Raw genomic sequence first — 22,903 nt, 5'->3', positions numbered from 1 at the left:
GCATTATGGTGAGTTGAATGATTTCATTTTAGATTACAATGTAATAATAGAAATAATGCACTTCAATCATCCTGACACCATAACAACCATGGTGCCGGGATGATTTAAGTGCTAACACCAGGTGTTTGGAGTATCTTTATCTGCTGGTTGTTAAACTTCCTAGAATACACATATTTCCATTGTTGTGTAGGATCTGGGCCTCCTGTCCCTCCATCCCTCTCCCCCCCTTTCCCTCTCCATCCCTCATTCATCTCAGACTCTAACCACACCCCCTTTGAGCCACGCCCACTATTTTGCGTAAACCACGCCAAGTTTTCACCCCGGCACGCTTCGCGCCCCGCATTTTTACTTCCCCCCTGTGCCATGCCTACAAACGCATGCCCCGCCCCCTAATTATAATAAGACTCCGCCTACAGCCCAAAAAGTGTCCCTAAAAATGTTTTTTCAATGTTGGCAACTATGTAACAGGCCCTTTCTAATATGCCCAATCAGGTGGCAGGTCATCTCTAATATGGTCACGCTTTTGACAGGTCCTCTCAAATGTGGCCAATCAGGTAACAGGCCCTTTCTAACATGACCAAACAGGTGACAGGTCCTCTCAAATGTGACCAGTCAGGTGACAGCCCCCGTCCAATATAACCAATCAGGGGCGAGGCTTTCTCTGGTCAGGTGATAAGTCCACCCTAATACGTGACGAGTACACGCTGAGCGTGTTGTGTTGGTCTCAGTGACTGGTCCTCTCTGTAATATGGCTGATCAGGTGATATACAATACAAGAGGGGCTCACAGACCCCATTTCACACGAGTTTCCCATAACTTCCCCATATAAGTCCTCCTGTGTCAGTTATGTACAGTTGACCGTTCGCACCCCGCCCCTCTATAAGAAGAGACCCGCCGACAGGTCCTCTTTACCCCAGCTCGCCCTCTTCCGACATGGCGCCGCCGGCCTCGGTCCCGCCCCGGAAGCGGTCATCCTCAGCTTCCCGCCCCGCGGGACGTGTCTTCTGGTTCCGGCGACCCCCGGTTCCGGCTCCTCGGTGTCTCCTGATGGCGGAGGTGCGCGCGGGTCCCGCCGCTTCCGGTAGCGGGTCCGTCTCCCCGTCCCTGTCCCCCCCTCCCCCGCCCGCTCCCCCCGGCAGCCTCCCGCCTCTGCCCCCCGCCCCCCCTCCGCCCGGTCCCGCCCCCCCAAGAGAGGGCTCCGCCAGCAGCAGCTCGTCCGGCTCCGGGTCCGGTTCTGCCCGGGAGGGCTGGCTCTTCAAATGGACCAATTACATCAAAGGATATCAGAGACGATGGTTCGTCCTCAGCAACGGCCTGCTCTCCTACTACCGGTATGTGGCCTGCTGGGGGGGGGGGGCTACACCGAGATTACACATTCCTAGCACTACAGAACACCTCCACTCCATGTTATTGGAAAGGGAGAGGGGTCCTGTAGTCCTGATCTGTGGTGTCAACACAACCTGTATTGTAGCTATGCATAAGTGTTGGCACCATAGATTGGGACTACAGAGCACCTTCCCCTATGCTCTACCTTATTACACGGGGTGGAGGTGCTCTGTAGTCCCGTTCTAGTGTGACAGCACTTCCTGTATTGTCACTTTCACCATAGATCAGGACTACAGAGCACCTTCCCCCCTATCCTCTTTACAATAACAAGGTGGAGGTGTGCTGCAGTCCTGCGCAGCGGTGACAACACTCATTGAAAGTGACAGTACAGGGAGTGTTGTCACACTAGAGTGGCACTACAGAACACCTCCACCCCGTGTTATTGGGAAGTAAATGAGGGAAGGTGTTCTGTAGTCCTGCTCTATGGTGGCAAAACACCCTGTACTGTGGGGGTGTTGACACTCTAGACTACAGAACACCTCCCCCACTCGTCTACTCCATAACATGGTGTGGAGGTGTTCTATTGGCCAACAATTTCTAATACAGGAAGTGTGCTACCTGCCCATAATACACTTCCCATATTAGGAGTTGTCAGGACTATAGAACACCTCCACTCCATGTTATAGAGGAGAGGGGGGTGTTCTGTAGTCCTGAGCTAGGGTGACAACACCACCTGTGTTTTAGCTATGTGGAAGGGAGGGTTGTCACCATACAGCAGGACTACAGAACACCTTCATCTCTCCTTTTCCCAGTAATACGGGATGGAAGTGCTCTGTAGTCCCATTCTAGGGTGACAGCACTCCCCATACTGCAGCCATAGAGGAGTGTTCACACGAGAGCAGGACTACAGAACACCTCCCCATCTCCACTTCTCCGTAACATGTTGGAGGTGTTCTGTAGTACACCAATTCTTAATAGATGAAGTGTTACTTGGTGATTCTGCCCATAATACCTTATATTAGGAATTTTTAGGACTACAGAACACCTTCCTTCATCTCTCCTCTTCCCAGTAACACAGGATGGAAGTGCTCTGTAGTCCCATTCTAAGGTGACAGCACTCCCCATATTGTAGCTATGGAGGAGTGTTGACACTAGAGCAGGACTACAGAACACCTCCCCATCTCCTCTTCTCCATAACATATGTTGGAGGTGTTCTGTAGTACACCAATTCTTAATAGAGGAAGTGTTACCTGGTGATTCTGCCCATAATACCCTATATTAGGAATTGTTAGGACTACAGAACACTTTCACCCCCATGGTTTAGGGAGAAGGCAGGGGGGTGGGGTGGGGTTCTGCTCTAGATTTCTGCTGCGGTGTTTAACCCCTGTGAGTGGCTAGTTGCATCCCCTGAGCCTGTAGACTCCAGTGACAGGTCGTGGGGGGGGGCCGTAGACTCCAGTGAGAGGTCGTGGGGGGGGGGGCGTAGACTCCAGTGACAGGTCGTGGGGGGGGCGTAGACTCCAGTGACAGGTCGTGGGGGGGGGCGTAGAATCTAGTGACAGGCCTCGGGGGGGGCGTAGACTCCAGTGACAGGTCGTGGGGGGGGGCTGTAGACTCTAGTGACAGGTCGTGGGGGGGCCCGTAGACTTCAGTGACAGGTCGGTTGGGGGCCCGTAAACTCTAGTGACAGGTCGTGGGGGGGGGGCCGTAGACTCTAGTGATAGGTCGTGGGGGGGCCCGTAAACTCTAGTGACAGGTCGTGGGGGGGCCCGTAGACTCTAGTGACAGGTCGTGGGGGGCCCCGTAGACTCCAGTGACAGGTCGTGGGGGGCCCCGTAGACTCCAGTGACAGGTCGTGGGGGGCCCCGTAGACTCCAGTGACAGGTCGTGGGGGGCCCCGTAGACTCCAGTGACAGGTCGTGGGGGGCCCCGTAGACTCCAGTGACAGGTCGTGGGGGGCCCCGTAGACTCCAGTGACAGGTCGTGGGGGGGGGCCGTAGACTCTAGTGACAGGTCGTGGGGGGGCCCGTAGACTCTAGTGACAGGTCGTGGGGGGGGGCGTAGACTCCAGTGACAGGTCGTGGGGGGGGGCGTAGACTCCAGTGACAGGTCGTGGGGGGGGCGTAGACTCCAGTGACAGGTCGTGGGGGGGGCGTAGACTCCAGTGACAGGTCGTGGGGGGGGGCGTAGACTCCAGTGACAGGTCGTGGGGGGGGGCGTAGACTCCAGTGACAGGTCGTGGGGGGGGGGCGTAGACTCCAGTGACAGGTCGTGGGGGGAGCCGTAGACTCCAGTGACAGGTCGGTTGGGGGTCTGTAGACTCCAGTGACAGGTCGGTTGGGGGTCTGTAGACTTCAGTGACAGGTCGTGGGGGGGGGCCGTAGACTCTAGTGACAGGTCGTGGGGGGGGGCGTAGACTCCAGTGACAGGTCGTGGGGGGGGGGGCGTAGACTCCAGTGACAGGTCGTGGGGGGGGGGCGTAGACTCCAGTGACAGGTCGTGGGGGGGGGGGGCGTAGAATCTAGTGACAGGTCGTGGGGGGGGGCCGTAGACTCTAGTGACAGGTCGGTGGGGGGGCCCGTAGACTTCAGTGACAGGTCGGTTGGGGGTCTGTAGACTTCAGTGACAGGTCGTGGGGGGGGGCGTAGACTCCAGTGACAGGTCGTGGGGGGGGGCGTAGACTCCAGTGACAGGTCGTGGGGGGGGCGTAGACTCCAGTGACAGGTCGTGGGGGGGGCGTAGACTCCAGTGACAGGTCGTGGGGGGGGGCGTAGACTCCAGTGACAGGTCGTGGGGGGGGGCGTAGACTCCAGTGACAGGTCGTGGGGGGGGGGCGTAGACTCCAGTGACAGGTCGTGGGGGGAGCCGTAGACTCCAGTGACAGGTCGGTTGGGGGTCTGTAGACTCCAGTGACAGGTCGGTTGGGGGTCTGTAGACTTCAGTGACAGGTCGTGGGGGGGGGCCGTAGACTCTAGTGACAGGTCGTGGGGGGGGGCGTAGACTCCAGTGACAGGTCGTGGGGGGGGGGGCGTAGACTCCAGTGACAGGTCGTGGGGGGGGGGCGTAGACTCCAGTGACAGGTCGTGGGGGGGGGGGGCGTAGAATCTAGTGACAGGTCGTGGGGGGGGGCCGTAGACTCTAGTGACAGGTCGGTGGGGGGGCCCGTAGACTTCAGTGACAGGTCGGTTGGGGGTCTGTAGACTTCAGTGACAGGTCGTGGGGGGGGGGGGGCCGTAGACTCTAGTGATAGGTCGTGGGGGGGGTAATAAATTCTAGTGACAGGTCAGTGGGTGTGCCCGTAGACTCTAGTGACAGGTCAGTGGGTGTGCCCGTAGACTCTAGTGACAGGTCGTGGGGGGGCCCGTAGACTCCAGTGACAGGTCGTGGGGGGGCCCGTAGACTCCAGTGACAGGTCGTGGGGGGGCCCGTAGACTCCAGTGACAGGTCGTGGGGGGGCCCGTAGACTCCAGTGACAGGTCGTGGGGGGGCCCGTAGACTCCAGTGACAGGTCGTGGGGGGGCCCGTAGACTCCAGTGACAGGTCGTGGGGGGGCCCGTAGACTCCAGTGACAGGTCGTGGGGGGGCCCGTAGACTCCAGTGACAGGTCGTGGGGGGGCCCGTAGACTCCAGTGACAGGTCGTGGGGGGGCCCGTAGACTCCAGTGACAGGTCGTGGGGGGGCCCGTAGACTCCAGTGACAGGTCGTGGGGGGGCCCGTAGACTCCAGTGACAGGTCGTGGGGGGGCCCGTAGACTCCAGTGACAGGTCGTGGGGGGCCCCGTAGACTCCAGTGACAGGTCGTGGGGGGGGGGGCGTAGACTCCATTGACAGGTCGTGGGGGGGGGGGCCGTAGACTCCAGTGACAGGTCGTGGGGGGGGGCCGTAGACTCCAGTGACAGGTCGTGGGGGGGGGGCGTAGACTCCAGTGACAGGTCGTGGGGGGAGCCGTAGACTCTAGTGACAGGTCGGTTGGGGGTCTGTAGACTTCAGTGACAGGTCGTGGGGGGGGCCGTAGACTCTAGTGACAGGTCGTGGGGGGGGGGCGTAGACTCCAGTGACAGGTCGTGGGGGGGGGGCCGTAGACTCCAGTGACAGGTCGTGGGGGGGGGGGCCGTAGACTCCAGTGACAGGTCGTGGGGGGGGGCCGTAGACTCCAGTGACAGGTCGTGGGGGGGCGTAGACTCCAGTGACAGGTCGTGGGGGGGGGGCGTAGAATCTAGTGACAGGTCGTGGGGGGGGCCGTAGACTCTAGTGACAGGTCGGTGGGGGGGCCCGTAGACTTCAGTGACAGGTCGGTTGGGGGTCTGTAGACTTCAGTGACAGGTCGTGGGGGGGGGCGTAGACTCTAGTGATAGGTCGTGGGGAGGGCCGTAGACTCTAGTGATAGGTCGTGGGGGGGGGGGCGTAGACTCTAGTGACAGGTCGTGGGGGGGCCCGTAGACTTCAGTGACAGGTCGGTTGGGGGTCTGTAGACTTCAGTGACAGGTCGTGGAGGGGGGGGGGGCGTAGACTCTAGTGATAGGTCGTGGGGGGGCCATAAATTCTAGTGACAGGTCAGTGGGTGTGCCCGTAAACTCTAGTGACAGGTCGTGGGGGGGCCCGTAGACTCTAGTGACAGGTCGTGGGGGGGCCCGTAGACTCTAGTGACAGGTCGTGGGGGGGCCCGTAGACTCTAGTGACAGGTTGTGGGGGGGCCCGTAGACTCTACTGACAGGTCGGCTGAGGGGGGCCCGTAGACCCTACTGACAGGTCGGCTGAGGGGGGCCCGTAGACTCTAGTGACAGGTCGGCTGAGGGGGACCCGTAGACTCTACTGACAGGTCGGCTGAGGGGGACCCGTAGACTCTACTGACAGGTCGGCTGAGGGGGACCCGTAGACTCTACTGACAGGTCGGCTGAGGGGGACCCGTAGACTCTACTGACAGGTCGGCTGAGGGGGACCCGTAGACTCTACTGACAGGTCGGCTGAGGGGGACCCGTAGACTCTACTGACAGGTCGGCTGAGGGGGACCCGTAGACTCTACTGACAGGTCGGCTGAGGGGGACCCGTAGACTCTACTGACAGGTCGGCTGAGGGGGACCCGTAGACTCTACTGACAGGTCGGCTGAGGGGGACCCGTAGACTCTACTGACAGGTCGGCTGAGGGGGACCCGTAGACTCTACTGACAGGTCGGCTGAGGGGGACCCGTAGACTCTAGTGACAGGTCGGCTGAGGGGGGGCCCGTAGACTCTAGTGACAGGTCGGCTGAGGGGGGCCTGTAGACTCTAGTGACAGGTTGTGGGGGGGGGCGTAGCCTGTAGACTCCAGTGACAGGTCGGTTGGGGGAGGGAGGGCTGCACACTCCAGTGACAGGTTGGTGGGGAGGGGGGGGAGTCCATAGACTCCAGTTACAGGTCGGCTGGTGGACCGTAGAACCAATGACAGGTCAGCTGGCGAGCGCAGGGGTCTAGACAGGTCGGCTGGGGGGGGGGGGCTGTAGACTCCAGTGACAGATTGTGGTGGGGGCGGTCCCTGTAGACTCCAGTGACAGACGTGGGTGGTGGGGCGGTAAGCTCCAGTGACAGGTTGTGGGGGGGGGGGCGTAGACTCCAGTGACAGGTCGGCTGGGGGGGGGGGGCGGTAGACAGGTCGGCTGGGGGACCGTGGACCCAATGACAGGTCGGTGGGGGGGCTTGTGGACTCCAATGACAGGTTGGCTGGGGGGGCCCGTAGACAGGTCGGCTGGGGGAGGGGGTGGTAAACTCGTGGGGGCCCGTAGGCTCCAGTGACAGGTTGTGGGGGGGGTCCTGTAGACTCCAGTGACAGGTCGGCGGGGGGGGGAGGGGCCCATAAACTGCAATGACAGGTCAGCGTGGGCTGCCAATATTACAGCAAGAGCACTAATTCTAGCGTTAGACTTCCTCTGTAGCTCTGAACTGATAACCTGAAAAACATTTTTAAAGCGTTGCCTATGAAGATTTTTAAGTACCGTAGTTTGTTGCCGTTCCACGAGCGTGTGCAATCTTAAGGCATGACATTTTGGGTATCAATTTACTCAGTGTAACATCATCTTTTATATTTTACAAAAAACTGGGGTATATATATTGTGTTGTTTTTTTTTTTCCAATTCATTAAACTGTATTTTTTCCGAAAGTGCATTTGAAAAACCGCCGCACAAGTACGGTGTGACTTAACATAACGATCGTCACTTTATTTCCTAGGGTCTCTGCAAAAAAAAAAGTATGTATCTATGTATGTGTGTTTGGGGTTTATATATCCTTTTCTAACAAAAAATACTGATTTAAATTTGTAAACAAAAAGTGCCAGAAAAAGCTTGTTCTCCATAGTCACATAGTCTGGTTGAAAAAAGAAACAAGTCCATCCAGTTTAACCAATTGAAAGGGAAAACATATACAATCCATACCCACAGTTGATCTGGAGGAAGGCAAAAATCGATTAGCATGTCTCCAGGTTTAAACCCTATTGAGAATCTGTGGAGCATCCTCAAATGGAAGGTGGAGAAGCACAAGGTCTCTAACATCCACCAGCTCCGTGATGTCATCATGGAGGAGGGGAAGAGGACTCCAGTGGCAACCTGTGAAGCTCTGGTGAACTCCATGCCCAAGAGGATTAAGGCAGTGTTGGAAAATAATGGTGACCACACAAAATATTGACACTTTGGGCCCAATTTGGACATTTTCACTTAGGGGTGTACTCACTTTTGTTGCCAGCGGTTTAGACATTAATGGCTGTGTGTTGAGTTTTGAAGGGAGAGCAAATTTACACTGTTATACAAGCTGTACACTCACTACTTTACATTGTAGCAAAGTGTCATTTCTTCAGTGTTGTCACATGAAAAGATAGAATAAAATATTTACAAAAATGTGAGGGGTGTACTCACTTTTGTGAGATACTGTGTTTATATATACCGCTAATAAAAAAATATATATATATATATATACACATATATATATATATATATATATACCGTATAAGTCGAGGCCCTAATTTACCACAAAAAATGGGAAAAACTTAGTGACTCGAGTATAAGACGAGGGTGAGAAATGCACAGCTACTGTAAGTGGAAAAGAGGGTCAACACTGCCCATTTGCAGCCTCACTGTGCCCATTTGCAGCCATAGGTCCCCCGAACTTCAAACTCGTAGTTAAGGGTTCCTAGATGCCCCCTAGCTGCAGCCAATATTTGGGGTCTCTGAACCCAAATGGTCCCGAAATTACATTGCTGCACATGGACACAGTTGACCGACTTTGGGGCCCCGTATCTCAGGGCCACATAGTGCTAGGAACACCAAGCACCATAAAATATCCAAAGCTGGGGTTTCTAGCACCAAGTGGCCCCGAGATACAGGGCCCCAAAAATCGGTTCAGAAAATGTCAAGCACTTTTCTGCAGCAGAGAATGACATTTTCTGAACCGATTTTGGGGTCCCGTATCTCAGGGCCACTTAGTGCTAGGAACCCCAGCTTTGGATATGTTGTGATAACAGTTCCACTGGGTTTGCAAATTTGGGGTTCCTAGCACCAAGTGGCCCTGAGATACGGGGCCCCAAAGTTGGTTCGGAAAATGAAATTTTTTGCTGCAGAAAAGTGCTTGACTCAAGTATAAGCCGAGGGGGGCACTTTCAGCACAAAAAAATATGCTGAAAAACTCCACTTATACTCGAGTATATACAATTTATATTATATACACAGTGTGGACGGAAAGTATTCAGACCCCCTTAAATTTTTCACTCTTTGTTATATTGCAGCCATTTGCTAAAATCATTTAAGTTCATTTTTTTTTCCTCATTAATGTACACACAGCACTCATGTTGACATTTTTGCAGATTTATTAAAAAAGAAAAACTGAAATATCACATGGTCCTAAGTATTCAGACCCTTTGCTGTGACACTCATATATTTAACTCAGGTGCTGTCCATTTCTTCTGATCATCCTTGAGATGGTTCTACACCTTCATTTGAGTCCAGCTGTGTTTGATTATACTGATTGGACTTGATTAGGAAAGCCACACAGCTGTCTATATAAGACCTTACAGCTCACAGTGCATGTCAGAACAAATGAGAATCATGAGATCAAAGGAACTGCCTGAAGAGCTCAGAGACAGAATTGTGACAAGCCTTGAGGAAAAAATGAACTTAAATGATTTTAGAAAATGGCTGCAATAAAACAAAGAGTGAAAAATTTAAGGGGGTCTGAACTCTGAATACTTTCTGTCCCCACTGTATATATATATATATATATATATATATATTGTTATTATTTTTTTTATTAGAGGTTGAATTTGGTATATATCATTAGACTCAGAGATCAGATTTTTTACTTTTACTAATTCAAAAGACCTAAAACTCTGTTTTGCAGATTTTCAGACAGGACTGGAATATAATATTATGCATGACAGACTCCCTTGTCATAGGCAGGTAGTTTGATACAAACCTCGCCTGCTGTCACTTATGCTGGCCATACACAAACACAATGTTTGTTTTAAGAACATTCGATTTTCTAATCGCTAGCGGGGTCAAAACGACATTCGTTTTCAAACCACAGTGATGGGGGGGGGGGGAAGCAGAATAGAAAACATTTTCTGACAGTGTGGTTTTTAATCAGAGATTACATACATTTTAAAATTAAATGTTAAAAGCAAGTGAAATTTTAGAATTTGATTCGTCCATTTATTGATTATACAAAGAATTTTCATATGAACATTTGTACAAATATTTTCGTAAAAAAATCTGTACTTGTATAGCCAGAATAAGGTGTTTTGTAGCGACAGCATGCTTTTTTTTATCACCTGTCTTGTTAAATAAGCAAAAACAGCCAATAATAACTACTATAAGGGGATTCATTTATACTGTGAAACAGTGAAAATAAAAATATAATAATTAAAAGTAAAATGCACAATACTGGTAAACATTTACCTTAAATTGTAATTGTATTATATTACCTCCCGGTCTGTCAGCCTCCACCTTCTATGGGTTCAGATGCTGGTCTTCCCTGCAGAGTCTTTAAAGTCTTTTTTTTTAAAGAAGGTAATATCACCAGGATCTCCAAATATGGGACCAACACTTTAATCGTCGATCACATAATTAGAGCAGAAAGCAACGTTTCGGAGCCATCACATGCCCGATGAAGGGGTCCTGCATGGCTCTCGAAACGTCGCTTTCTGCTGTAATTATGTGATCGCTGATTAAAGCTTTGGACTCATTTTTGGAGATCCTGGTGTGCTCATGACATTGCCTTCTTTGACTATACATGGTTCCAGCCGGTGGTCACTTCAACACCCATTTATAAATACAGCCATCTTTACAGGAATGTGCATTGGGAATATCGCATTCAATGTGGTTTCCACTAGAGGTCGACCGATATGGGTTTTTCTCTGGCCGATGCCGATATTTAGAAATCGCGGTGGCCGATGGCCGATATATTTGGCCGATTTTTTTTTTTCCTTTCTTTTTTCCCTTCATCTCATAAAATCTAACAGTTAGACCCCTTTCACACTGGGGCGTTTTTCAGGCGCTTTTGGGCTAAAAATAGCACCTGTAAAGTGCCTGTAAAACGGCTCCCCTGCAGTCTCAGTGTGAGATCCCGAGTGCTTTCACACTGAGGCGATGCGCTGGCAGGATGTAAAAAAAAGTCCTGCAAACGGCATCTTTGGAGCGGTGTATACCACTCCTCCACCACTCCTGCCCATTGAAATGAATGCGCACCGCTGCCGAAGCGCCTGCAAAGCGTTTTGGCAGCGGCGCTTCAGGGGCGCATTTAACCCCTTCCTCGGCCGCTAGCTGGGTTATAAGCGCCCCGCTAGCAGCCGAATAGCGCCTCTAAAATGACGGTAAAGCGCCGCTAAAACTAGCAGCGTTTTACCATCAACGCATGCCCGCTCCAGTGTGAAAGCAGCCTTAAGTAATACAGAATTTTTTTTTCATTTACACATTAAACAAAACAAACCTTCAATCAGTTCACTTGTATGTATAATTTAGAAAAAAAAACTAAAAAAAAACTATAAAAAAAAAAAAAAAAAATACTATCTTAAATAATAAATACACAAAAACAGGTAATCAAAACTTTTGGACGAAAAAAAATGGGCTAACTTTACTGCTTATTTTTTTTTTTTTCATTCATTACTGTATTTTTTTTTTTTTTAAATTGCGTTTGAAAGACCGCTGCGCAAATACCGTGTGACATAAAATATTGCAACAATCACCATTTTATTCCCTAGGGTCTCTGCTAAAAAAATATATATAATGTTTGGGGGTTCTAAGTGATTTTCTAGCAGAAAATACAGGATTTTTACTTGTAAGCAACAAGTGTCAGAAAAGATTTAAGCTGGCCATACACCATACAATTTTCCTGTTCAATTTTCTTTAGATTTACCTTCAACTATGTAGTACAAGGGCCTGCCTGCTTGCATCCAAATTGAAAGTGTTTAGGTTTGACCTCCTATTATATGGTTTTGGTAAATCTAAAGGAAAGTTGAACAGGAAAATTGAATAGTGTATGGCCAGCCTTAGTCTTTAAATGGTTAAACTGAAAACTTCTCCACGGAGTTCAGTCTATTGATAAAAAGAACCTGAAAGAGATACAATGTATCTTCTTATCAGACTTGGCAGGCTGCCCAGAGGAGGAGAGAATCCTCTCCACAGATAACTTAGGGAAACTTGCATTAACTTCTATTACAGAAGTCATTTGCAAGTCACGGCTGAAGTTATAATCGGCCTTTTTTATCAGCACAATCGGCCGATGCCGATTAAGTAAAAAACGCCAAATATCGGCCGATATATCGGCCGGCCGATATATCGGTCGACCTCTAGTTTCCACGCATCCAACGCATAGCAGGAGATTGTGACCGACTCTCTATGGAACCGGTTAACACATCTCCGCAGCAACTCCCGTGTGAATTGCACAGGAGCCCTGTACTTCTTCTTCTGGTCCGTTTCAGGTCCAAATTCAGCCCAAAATTGGGGCTGAAATCAGACCTGAAACAGTGAATGAGGACGCACCAGACCCCTGCTGTGAGCCATTGCATCCCTCAGTGTGAACCCGGCCTAAATCACTTCCTTCTGTTGTCCAGGACTACATGTCCCAAGAGGCATTGCTCTTGACACATTCACAAGTTCAGGCAATTACTGACATGTATGGAAGGTATACTGAGCCGTATGTGTGCTGCACAGTTTACGGACATGTATGAACAGTGTACTGGCTAGGGCTGGGGAAAAAATCGATTGAAATCTTGAATCGAGTTGAGAGGTCAAATTGATTCAAAATTTAAGCAAATCAATTTTTTTTTTTTTTTTTCCCACCATGCCGGTGAATCTGCGGACTAGGCTGAAGCCGCGGCCTCGCCTAAAAACTCCTGCCTGCAGCTCCTCAGGACCGGCGCGGTGTCCAAAAAAAAAAAAACTTGATTCGAATCGTGAATCTGTTTTTTTTTTTTTTTTTTTTTTAAGAAAATCGTAGATTTTTTTTTTTTTTTTTGGAAAAATCTCCCAGCCCTAGCACTGGCCTATATATGTGTTGCACTGTATTTTCTGATATGTACATTAATAATGCATTCTGTATGCTGAACAACTAATCGATAATGAAAATAGATTATGTAGATTAGTTTTTTCAGCCCTAATCCAAATTGTTCCAGCAGGGAAAAAATTCCTTCCTGATCCCCCGAAAGGCAATTGGATTTTCCCTGGATCAGCTTTACCTATAAATGTTAGTACCCAGTTATATTATGTACATTAAGGAAAGTATCCAGGCCTTTTTTTTAACGCAATCTACTGAGCTGGCCAGAAAAACCTCTGGAGGGAGTCTATTCCACATTTTCACAGCTCTTACTATAAAGAAACCTTTCCGTATTTGAAGATTAAATCTTTTTTCCTCTAGACGTAAAGAGTGCCCCCTTGTCCTCTGTGATGACCGTAAAGAGAATAACTCAACACCAAGTTCACTATATGGACCCCTTATATATTTGTACATGTTGATCATATCCCCCCTTATTCTCCTCTTCTCAAGAGGGAATAGATTCAGTTCCTCTAATCTTTCCTCATAGCTGAACTCCTCCGTGCCTCTTATCAGTTTGGTTGCCCTTCTCTGCACTTTCTCCAGTTCCCTGATATCCTTTTTTGAGAACTGGTGCCCAAAACTGAACTGCATATTCCAGATGAGGTCTTACTAATGATTTGTACAGGGGCAAAATTATATCTCTCTGATACTGCCTGCCGATGTCACCGGGACATGTGATGAGGTTTAGCCCCGCCCCTGACTGGAAAGGATAATAAACATAGTCATGTGACCTGGAAATATAAGCATGAAATACGGTGATTATAATCTATTTTTACAGTCATTTCCTCCACCAATCAACTGCTGGAGGTGGGCTCTATTCTTTCCACTTGACAGCCACGTTAGCAATTTATTTTCCGGCTGACATTGGAGCTCTGGTTATACCGGTAGTAACTTTTTTTTTTTTTTTTTTTTACACCAGTTCCTTCTATTTCTCTCCTTCCTTGATTTCTCCAGGGGACCGATTACACAATTTATACCCACAGATCTATTACTCAGCATGACTTTTACATATGATATCCTTGTCCACACCATGACTGCAGCTGAAAGGTAAAAACAGGCAGTTCTCTGCGAGAAAGCAGGGAGCGGCAGTTTTTCTGCCCTAGGAGAACAGACCACCTAAAAGTGATATATCGGAGGTATGCACTGACTCCTTTAGATTTTTTGAGGACTCCAGTTATGAGGTCTGTCGTCCATCTTTCCTAGATTTGTTCTTGAAGTTTTGGGGGACACATTCCTGCAGTCATAGCTGGTTGGCCCTGTTAGTATCCAGTGTGCAGAGGGACAGATTGTTGGTGACTCTGAGGTTATATTCCTGAATATCAAGCGGATATTAACAATACAAAGCAACACAGTTCTCCATTAACATCATAATAAATGTATTTTTTTTTTTTTTTGTGACCTGGTACCCGCCCTTATGCAGTCCCTGTACAGCAGAGCTCAGATCTAGGGAAAAAGAAGCAGCCGAAGGAGCCCAGCAAGCGTGCTGCTGTTCAAGGAACATGCTGATAGTGGGAGAGATCAGAGTGGCAGAGAGATATCCACAGGAGCTAGTTCAAGACTCTTTCTTGTCCCACATGAATCCCCCTTCCAAAAAGAAAATTCCAGCTGAATTGAATGACAACCATACAATCAGATTCGTGTCAACCTTTAACCACTTAAGGACCGAGCCTCTTTCTGAGATTTGTTGTTTTACAAGTTAAAAACAGTTTTTTTTTGCTAGAAAATTACTTAGAATCCCCAAACATTATACTTTTTTTTTTTCGAACACCCTAGAGAATAAAATGGCGGTCGTTGCAATACTTTCTGTCACACTGTATTTGCGCAGCGGTCTTACAAACGCACTTTTTTTTTTGTGGAATTAAAATTAAATTAAAAAATAAGACAACCGTAAAGTCATACCAATTTTTTTTTTTTTATATTGTGAAAGATAATGTTACGCAGAGTAAATTGATACCCAACATGTCACGCTTCAAAATTGCGCCCGCTCGTGAAATGGCAACAAACTTTTACCCTTAAAAATCTCCATAGGCGACATTTCATAAATTCTACAGGTTGCATGTGTTGAGGTACAGAGGAGGTCTAGGGCTAGAATTATTGCTCTCGCTCTACCGATCGTTGCGATACCTCACATGTGTGGTTTGAACACTAATGCCCTGTACACACGGTCGGACATTGATTGGACATTCTGACAACAAAATCCTAGGATTTTTTCCGACGGATGTTGGCTCAAACTTGTCTTGCATACACACGGTCACACAAATTTGTAGGAAAATCCGATCATTCTGAACACGGTGACAGAAAACACGTACGTCGGGACTATAAACGGGGCAGTAGCCAATAGCTTTCGTCTCTTAATTTATTCTGAGCATGCGTGGCACTTTGTGCGTCGGATTTGTGTACACACGATCGGAATTTAACCGATTGGATTTTGTCGTCGGAAAATTTTATAGCCTGCTCTCAAACTTTGTGTGTCAGAAATTCCTATGAAAAATGTGTGATGGAGCCCACACACGGTCGGAATTTCCGACAACAAGGTCCTATCACACATTTTCTATTGGAAATTTTACACTGTTCTTTTAAAAAAAATTGTGCCACTTTTATTCCTATTACAAGGAATGTAAACATCCCTTGTAATAGAAAAAAAGCATGACAGGACCTCTTAAATATGAGATCTGGGGTCAAAAAGACCTCAGATCTCATATTTACACTAAAATGCAATAAAAAAAAAATAAAAATTGTCATTTAAAAAAATGGCCCTTTAAGAGCTATGGGCGGAAGTGACGTTTTTACCTAGCTTCCGCCCTGCAATGGTATGGAGACGGGTGGGGGCCTTCTTCCCCTCTCTCCTTTCCATACCCAGGAAGGAGAAGGATCCGATCGCCTCTGCCGCTACAGACAGCTCCTGTAAGCTGCGGAGGGCACTGGGAGGAGGGGTCCTCTTCTGCTGCCGATAAGTGTGATCTCGTGGCGAATCCGCCGCAGAGACCACTGTTATCAGAAACCGGACCGCCTGCTAAAGAAGAGGATACCGGGGTTATGGCAGCTAGCTGCTGCCATAACAACGATATTCCTTTTCAAAGAGAGGACATATATCGGCGTGCGGCGGTGCGGAAGTGGTTAATGACAAGTTCAAGTCAGTCTCCAGAATAATAAAAAAAAAATTATAATATTTTATTATTAGATCAGCGTCTGGCCCCTGAGTTACCAGAAGCTCCCCAAGTAACCCTCAGAAGAGCACGGACTATGAAAAATATATTGGCACCAAGCAAAATGATAAATAAGTCCACCAGAGCCCCCCTAGACATTGGATTATACTTTGACAACAGGACAGGCATTTTTCAGTGCCTGACCTGTCAATTGACAACTCGTGGCAGTAATAAGATTACCACTAATATAGGTAAAAGTTATATAATCAAACAATTCATCACATGCTCTACAGATTTTGTTATATATGTTTTACAGTGTCCTTGCGGCCTTTTATATGGGGGTCGCACTATACGTGCTTTACGCGCAAGAATTGGTGATCGCTGTTGGCTCATCAAGAAAGGTAGTGATGAACATAGCGTTCAGAGAGGGGCAACAAAGCTAATAAGAGTCCTGAAGGATTTCCAATACAGGGAACGACTACAAACATTAACCCCTTCACGCCGAGCATACGTAAATATGCGGCCTCCCTGGACTGGGCTTTTTTTCGTGGGGCCGCATATTTGCGCATCTCCCTTTTGTGCTAGGAGCGCTCTCCCAGCACAGAGACCGGGGGTCTCGCCCAATTTCGGGTCACCTGATCACTGTGATAGCCTCTGATTGGCTATCATAGTGATCAGTCACATTGAAGCCCGCCCTCGTGTTTTCTCTCTCTGTGAATGAAGGGGAGAGAGAGATATACATAGACTCTCTCTATCTCTTTGCAGAGATTTTTTTTTTTTTTAAATAATGATAAAAAATACCTAGCTCAAGGTTTGATCTGGATCAGTGCCAGGGTTAGTGTTTGTATTTTTTTTGGACAGGTTTTTTTTTTTTTTTTTTTTTTTTAAATGGGTATCAGTGTCGGTGTGTTTTAGGTAGGCTAAAAAAAAAAAAGCAATATGCGCACTATTGTTTTTAGGCTGTACTATGGGTACAAACAACAACTGACATATGTGGTATCGCTGCAGGAGAATTTATTTTGGGTTGTTCTTTGGTGGAAGGTTATGGTAGTAGAAATATACAGCTAAATTTAAAAAATATATATATTTTTTACTACTTTGGCCCAGTTTTCCTTTTGATAATTAAAAAAAAAAAAAAAAAAAAAAAAACCCCTTGCCATTTATCATCGAATGAAAGCCCAATTTGTCCTAAAAAAAATGCGGCATAAACCACTTGGATACACAAAGTAATTGCGATGAGATGTATGGTTTTACTAAGTCATGTCAAAGTTGCAACATTGTGCTTAGGCATTAAGATTTGTTTTTCCCTTAGACGCGAAGGGGTTAACAGCTTGCCGCCATCCCACCTTCAAATGACGGCGGTGCGGCTCTCGTTCTGTGTGGACGTCATATGAAGGCGCCCAGAACGACCGCTCTTGCGCCGTGTTGCTAGGACACTGTGTGACCCCGATCTCTGTAAAGAGCTGCGGCTCTTTAACCATGTGAATGGCTGTGTCCAATCACAGCCGGTCACATGTAAACACGGAGATGCCAGTAATCAGCTCTCCTCGCCTCAACTAACAGAGTGTGAGGAGAGGAGAGCCAATCAGCGGTATCTCCTCACAGAGGACATCTAGGCATGTAATCAGGGCACTGATAATCAGTGCCCTGATTACAATAAAGCCCCCACCAGTGCCAGCAGTGTGCCCACCTGTGCCAGCAATCAGTACCCATTAGTGATGCCAGTCAGTGCTGGCTATCACTGCTGCCCATCAATGCCTATCTGTGCCCATCAGTGCCACCCACCAGTGCCGCCTTTCAGTGCCACATAGTATCCATAAGTGCGGCATATTAGTGCTGCCTCATCAGTGCCCATCAGTGCCACCCACCAGTGCCGCCTTTTAGTGCCACATAGTATCCATAAGTGCGGCATATTAGTGCTGCCTCATCAGTGCCCATCAGTGCCACCCACCAGTGCCGCCTTTCAGTGCCACATAGTATCCATAAGTGCGGCATTCTAGTGCTGCCTCATCAGTGCCCATAAGTGCCACCTCATCAGCGCCCATCAGTGAAGGAGAAAAATTACTTATTTACAAGATTTACTGACAGAAAAACAAAAAACAAACAAAAAAACAAAACCCAGAAGTGATTAAATACCACCAAAATAAAAGCTCCATTTGTGTGAAGAAAATGATAGATTTCATATGGGTGTTGCATGACCGCGCAATTGTCATTCAAAGTGTGACAGCGCTGAAAAATGGCTATTCTCCCTGGAGAAGAGATGCTTAATGTGATTGTTATTTTTTAAAGAAAAAAAATGTACGTTTACAAACACAACGTCAATGCGTTTAGTTTGCACAGAGCAGCCCTGATTCTCCTCTTCTCGGGTTCTCTGCCAGCACTCCGGGCTTCTCCCCCCTCTGGGGGCGCTCGTGCAGGCTCGCTCCTGAGCTGGATCTGTGTGTCCATAAGAGACGCAGAGCACGTTATTTGATTTGCTGCTTCCTCGCCGGCTGTATTTGACATTTCCTTTAACCACTTCCTGACCGCCTACCGTCGTTATATGTCGGTACTTTGATGTTAAATACCGGCGTTATGGCAGCAAATAGCTGCCATAACCCCGGTATTTTCTTAAACGGCGGGAGATCCTGTCATGCTTTTTTTCTATTACAAGGGCTATTTACATTCTTTGTAATAGGAATAAAAGTGATCCAATTTTTTTTTTTTTAAAGGGGCAGTGGTAAAATAAATAATAATGAAAGAAATTTAAAGCGTCCCATCCCGCCGTGGTCCTGCGCAAAAGTGAATGCATTATAAGTCACGCTCGCATATGTAAACAGTGTTCAAACCACACATGAGCTATCGCTGCGGTTCTTAGAGCGAGAGCAATAATTCTAGCACTAGACCTCCTCTGTCAAAACTGGTAATCTGAAAAAAAATTTAAACGTCGCCTATGAAGATTTTTAAGTGTTAAAGTTTGTCGCCATTCCACAAGCGGGCACAATTTTGAAGCGTGACATGTTGGGTATCAATTTACTCGGCATAACATTACCTTTCACAATATGAAAAAAATTAGGCTAACTTTATTGTTGTCTTTTTTTTTCTTTTTTTTTTAAAGTGTATTTTCCAAAAAAAAGCGTTTGTAAAACCGTTGCGCAAATACAGTGTGACATAAAGTATTGCAACGACCGCCTTTTTATTTTTTAGGGTGTCTGAAAAGAATAAATATATATATATATATATATATATATATATATATATATATATATATATATATATATAAATAAATAAATAATGTTTGGGGGCTCTAAGTAATTTTCTAGCAAAAAAAAAAAACCTGATTTTAACTTGTAAGCAACAAGTTTGAAAAATAGGCTTGGTCGTTGAGTGGATCTGTCTTTAGAAAGCAGACCTGAGCAGGTTGTCATTCGCCGTACAGCCAGCGTAGAAGTATTCAAGCTCCTGGTCGATGCAAAGTCTTGGCACGTTGTGCAGAGTCATAGTTGGATTGCCTGCTGTTATCATTTAGGAGAAATCTCTGACTGACACAGTGAGACACCCATGACAGCCGTCATCAATACAGGAGACAGCGACAGCCCATTGACCTCACCTGATGCCTTTTAACCCTTCATTAGCCTAGTGCCTGCTTGTGTTCGCAAACATCTGCATAGCTCATCAGTGAGAAAGGTACACTGCTTTAAAAAGAACGTCTAAGCAACACGTCAGATCCATCGATCAACCAGTGATGCAATCCAGGAAACCAGTATGCTATTTATAGGCTCCCTAAAAAAACGGAACTGGATTTTCTAATGCCCGTCACAAATAATACTTCCTTTATACTGTCCCTACTCCTTACCTATACACTTATGTACCCAGAAAAGTAGAAATGTAACCCTTAAAGTGATACTAAAGTCTTTTTTTTGTTTGTTATTTTTAAACATGTTATACTTGCCTGCCCTGTGCAGTTGCAGCCCAGATCCTCCTCTTCTCGGGTCCCTCTTTGGCACTCCTGGTTCCTCCCTCGTGGCGAGTGCCCCCACAGCAAGCAGCTTGCATTGGGTGCACCTGAGCCGAGCCGCAGACACGGACCTGTGGTTCAACCCTGCCCCCTCTCTCTGCTCATTGGCTTGTTGACTTTGACAGTGGGAGCCAATTGCGCTTCGCTGCTGTGTCAGCCAATGAGGAGGGAGAGTCGCAGACAGCCGAGTCTCTCGTGCGACATCGCTGGATAGAGATGGGGCTCAGGTAAGTATTAGGTTGGCTAAGAGGGGTTGCTGCACCCAGGCTTTTTATCTTAATGCATAGAATGCATTACGATAAAAAACCTTTTGCATTTACAACCACTTTAAAACTAACTTTACCTCTGGAAATTGACTTTTTTGCTCATAATACATAGATTTTATTTATTTTTGCTTTCTCTGTCCTATTGGGGAGATTCCCATTACTTTCTGTATGGAGGGAAAGAAAACCGAGATTAAATCTTCTCTAAGGCAGGCCATACATTATGCAGTGTTCTGGGCTAAAGGAAAGAAATTTTGCCTGATTCCCAATTTTGTATTGTATTTTTTTTTTTTGTATATGGGATGAGGAACAAGTACCTGTTTCTGTAGGTGCTCCCACTTCATCAGTCCCCACCTAGGAAAGGATAACATAACCCTCAGACCCTCTATCCTGCATGCAGCCTCCTGGGTTACATGTTACACATACCAGGAGGCTTCAGAATAGTCTTCATGCAGGTAGGCTGTGATCTCATGCATGCATAGTGGGGGCGGCTGGGAATTACACGGTAGTGACAGACGGCTCCCAAATGCAAGATGGTGGCACAGAGGAACCCTCCTAAGAATCGGGTGTAAGGAAAACAATACTGGGCTTCATGGGCTGGTAAGCATGTGGTTTTAACCACTTCCCATCCAGGCCAATTCTGACATTTCTCTCCTACATGTAAAATTCATCATTTTTTTGCTAGAAAATTAGAACCCCCAAACATTATTTGTTTTTTTAAGCAAAGACCCTAGAGAAAACAATGGCGGTCGTTGCAACTTTTTATCTTGCGTGGTATTTGCGTAGCAATTTTTCGAACATCTTGTTTTTGGAAAAAAAACATGCTTTAAAAAAAAATTAAAGTTATCCCAATTTTTTTGCATAATGCGAAAGATGAAGTTACGCCGAGTAAATAGATCCCTAACGTGTCGCGCTTCAAAATTGCACGCTTCGGTACTTAAAAATCCCCATAGGCGATGCTTTTAAAATTCTTTACTGGTTACATGTTTTGAGTTAGAGAGGAGGTCTAATGCTAGAATTATTGCTCTCGCTCTAACGTTTGCGGTGATACCTCACATGTGTGGTTTGAACACCGTTTTCATATGTGGGCGGGACTTGCGTATGCGTTCGCTTCTGCATGCGAGCACACGGGGACAGGGCCGCTTTACATTTATTTATTTTTTGTTTTGTTAATTTTACTTTTCTTTTTTTAGTTTGACACTTTTTTTAAACATCCCTTGTAATAGGAATATGGCATGCTCGGTTCTCTTTACAGTGAGATATGAGGTCAATAAGACCCCACATCTCACCTCTAGGCTGGGAAGCCTGAAATAAAAAAAAAAAATAAACCATCTCGGCTTCCCAACCGAGGCGGTGCCATTTGTTTGAATGCAGAGGCCGAGCGTGACTTCATAACATCGCGCCCGATCTCCAAACGATCGTAGAGACTCCGACGACCATCTGGTCTGCGGGAAATCTCTATGGTAAACATCTGGGGCCGGCGAATCCGTTCCCCGACTCATAGATGGAAGCGGTGAATCGGTAGAAGCACGGGAGGGGGGAGGGACATCCCCTCTCGCCACCTGTAAGAACGATCAAGCGGCGGAACAGGTATATGATCTTTCTGATGGTGTTGGTGAATTGCCGGCTGAAAAAGACGGTATCTGAATGATGCCTGTAGCTGCAGACATCATTCAGATATACCTGGCCAAAGTCAAGGACATCATATGACGTACCTTGGGCGGGAAGTGGTTAAAGCTAATTTCCAGGCATTCTATGCATTAAAAACCTTCTGTTTGCAGCAGCCTCCCTCAGTCCCCCTGATACTTAGCCGAGCCCCATCTCTGTCCAGCGATGTTGCAAGAGAGACTTGGCTGCCTGGGACTCTCCCTCCTGATTGGCTGAGACAGCAGCGCAGCGCCATTGGCTCCAGCTGCTGTCAGTCAGTGAGCCAATAAGAGGGGACGGGGCCGAATCACGGCTCCGTGTCTGAATGGACGCACAAAGCAGCAGCTCAGGTGCTCCTATAGCAAGCTGCTTGCTGTGGGGGCACTCAACAGGAGGGAGGGGCCAGGAACGTGGAAGAGGGACCCGAGAAGAGGAGGACCGGGGCTGTTCTGTGCAAAACCAACTGCACAGAGCAGGCAAGTGTAACATGCTTGTTATTTTTAAATGAAAAAAACTGAGACTTTAGTATCACTTTCAGTTCTAAGCATCTTCAACATTAGTCAGTGCAGCTTCTATGCCTACCCCTCCTCCTGCCCAATCACAGAAGCCTTTGTATTATGTGAACTCCTTCACAAAATACAAAGGCTTCTCTGAATGGGCAGCAGAGCGGAGGGGCAGGCATAGCTGCTCTTCTCTTACTGCCCCTTAACCTATCATATATTAATATTACAGATAAGTTCAGGAGATGTCCTGCACCTCCTTGGACTTAATACATAGTGTGCCTTGACTTTTTACAAAGTGGCTTAATTCCTGGAATTCAGCTTTAAAAAGTTAGCAGGTACTGCACAGTAGGAGAGACATTAGCAGAATAATTTGATTGCAGGGAAGCCATGATTAAAGTATTCTCCTTCTCTTTATTACTGTTGTATACAGAGTGAAGTATATATCGTTGTAGCTCCTTCCTCCTCCCTCCAG

At 47.4% G+C, this 22,903-nt stretch overlaps 1 protein-coding gene across 1 annotated transcript in view; it reads left to right on the top strand.

Annotated features, from left to right (window-relative positions):
• Window positions 1-1,010: 1,010 nt before the first annotated feature.
• Window positions 1,011-22,903, top strand: part of OSBP (oxysterol binding protein) — a 62,435-nt gene continuing 40,542 nt past the window's right edge. The window contains exon 1 of the mRNA XM_073597073.1: window positions 1,011-1,331. Coding sequence (XP_073453174.1) covers window positions 1,048-1,331 — 284 coding nt within the window. The 5' untranslated portion in view covers window positions 1,011-1,047. The remainder of the gene's footprint in view (window positions 1,332-22,903) is intronic.

This window comes from Aquarana catesbeiana, linkage group LG08, assembly GCF_042186555.1.
Source record: "Aquarana catesbeiana isolate 2022-GZ linkage group LG08, ASM4218655v1, whole genome shotgun sequence".
Taxonomy (NCBI): Eukaryota; Metazoa; Chordata; class Amphibia; order Anura; family Ranidae; genus Aquarana; species Aquarana catesbeiana.
This window is presented reverse-complemented; position numbering and strand designations above follow the sequence as displayed.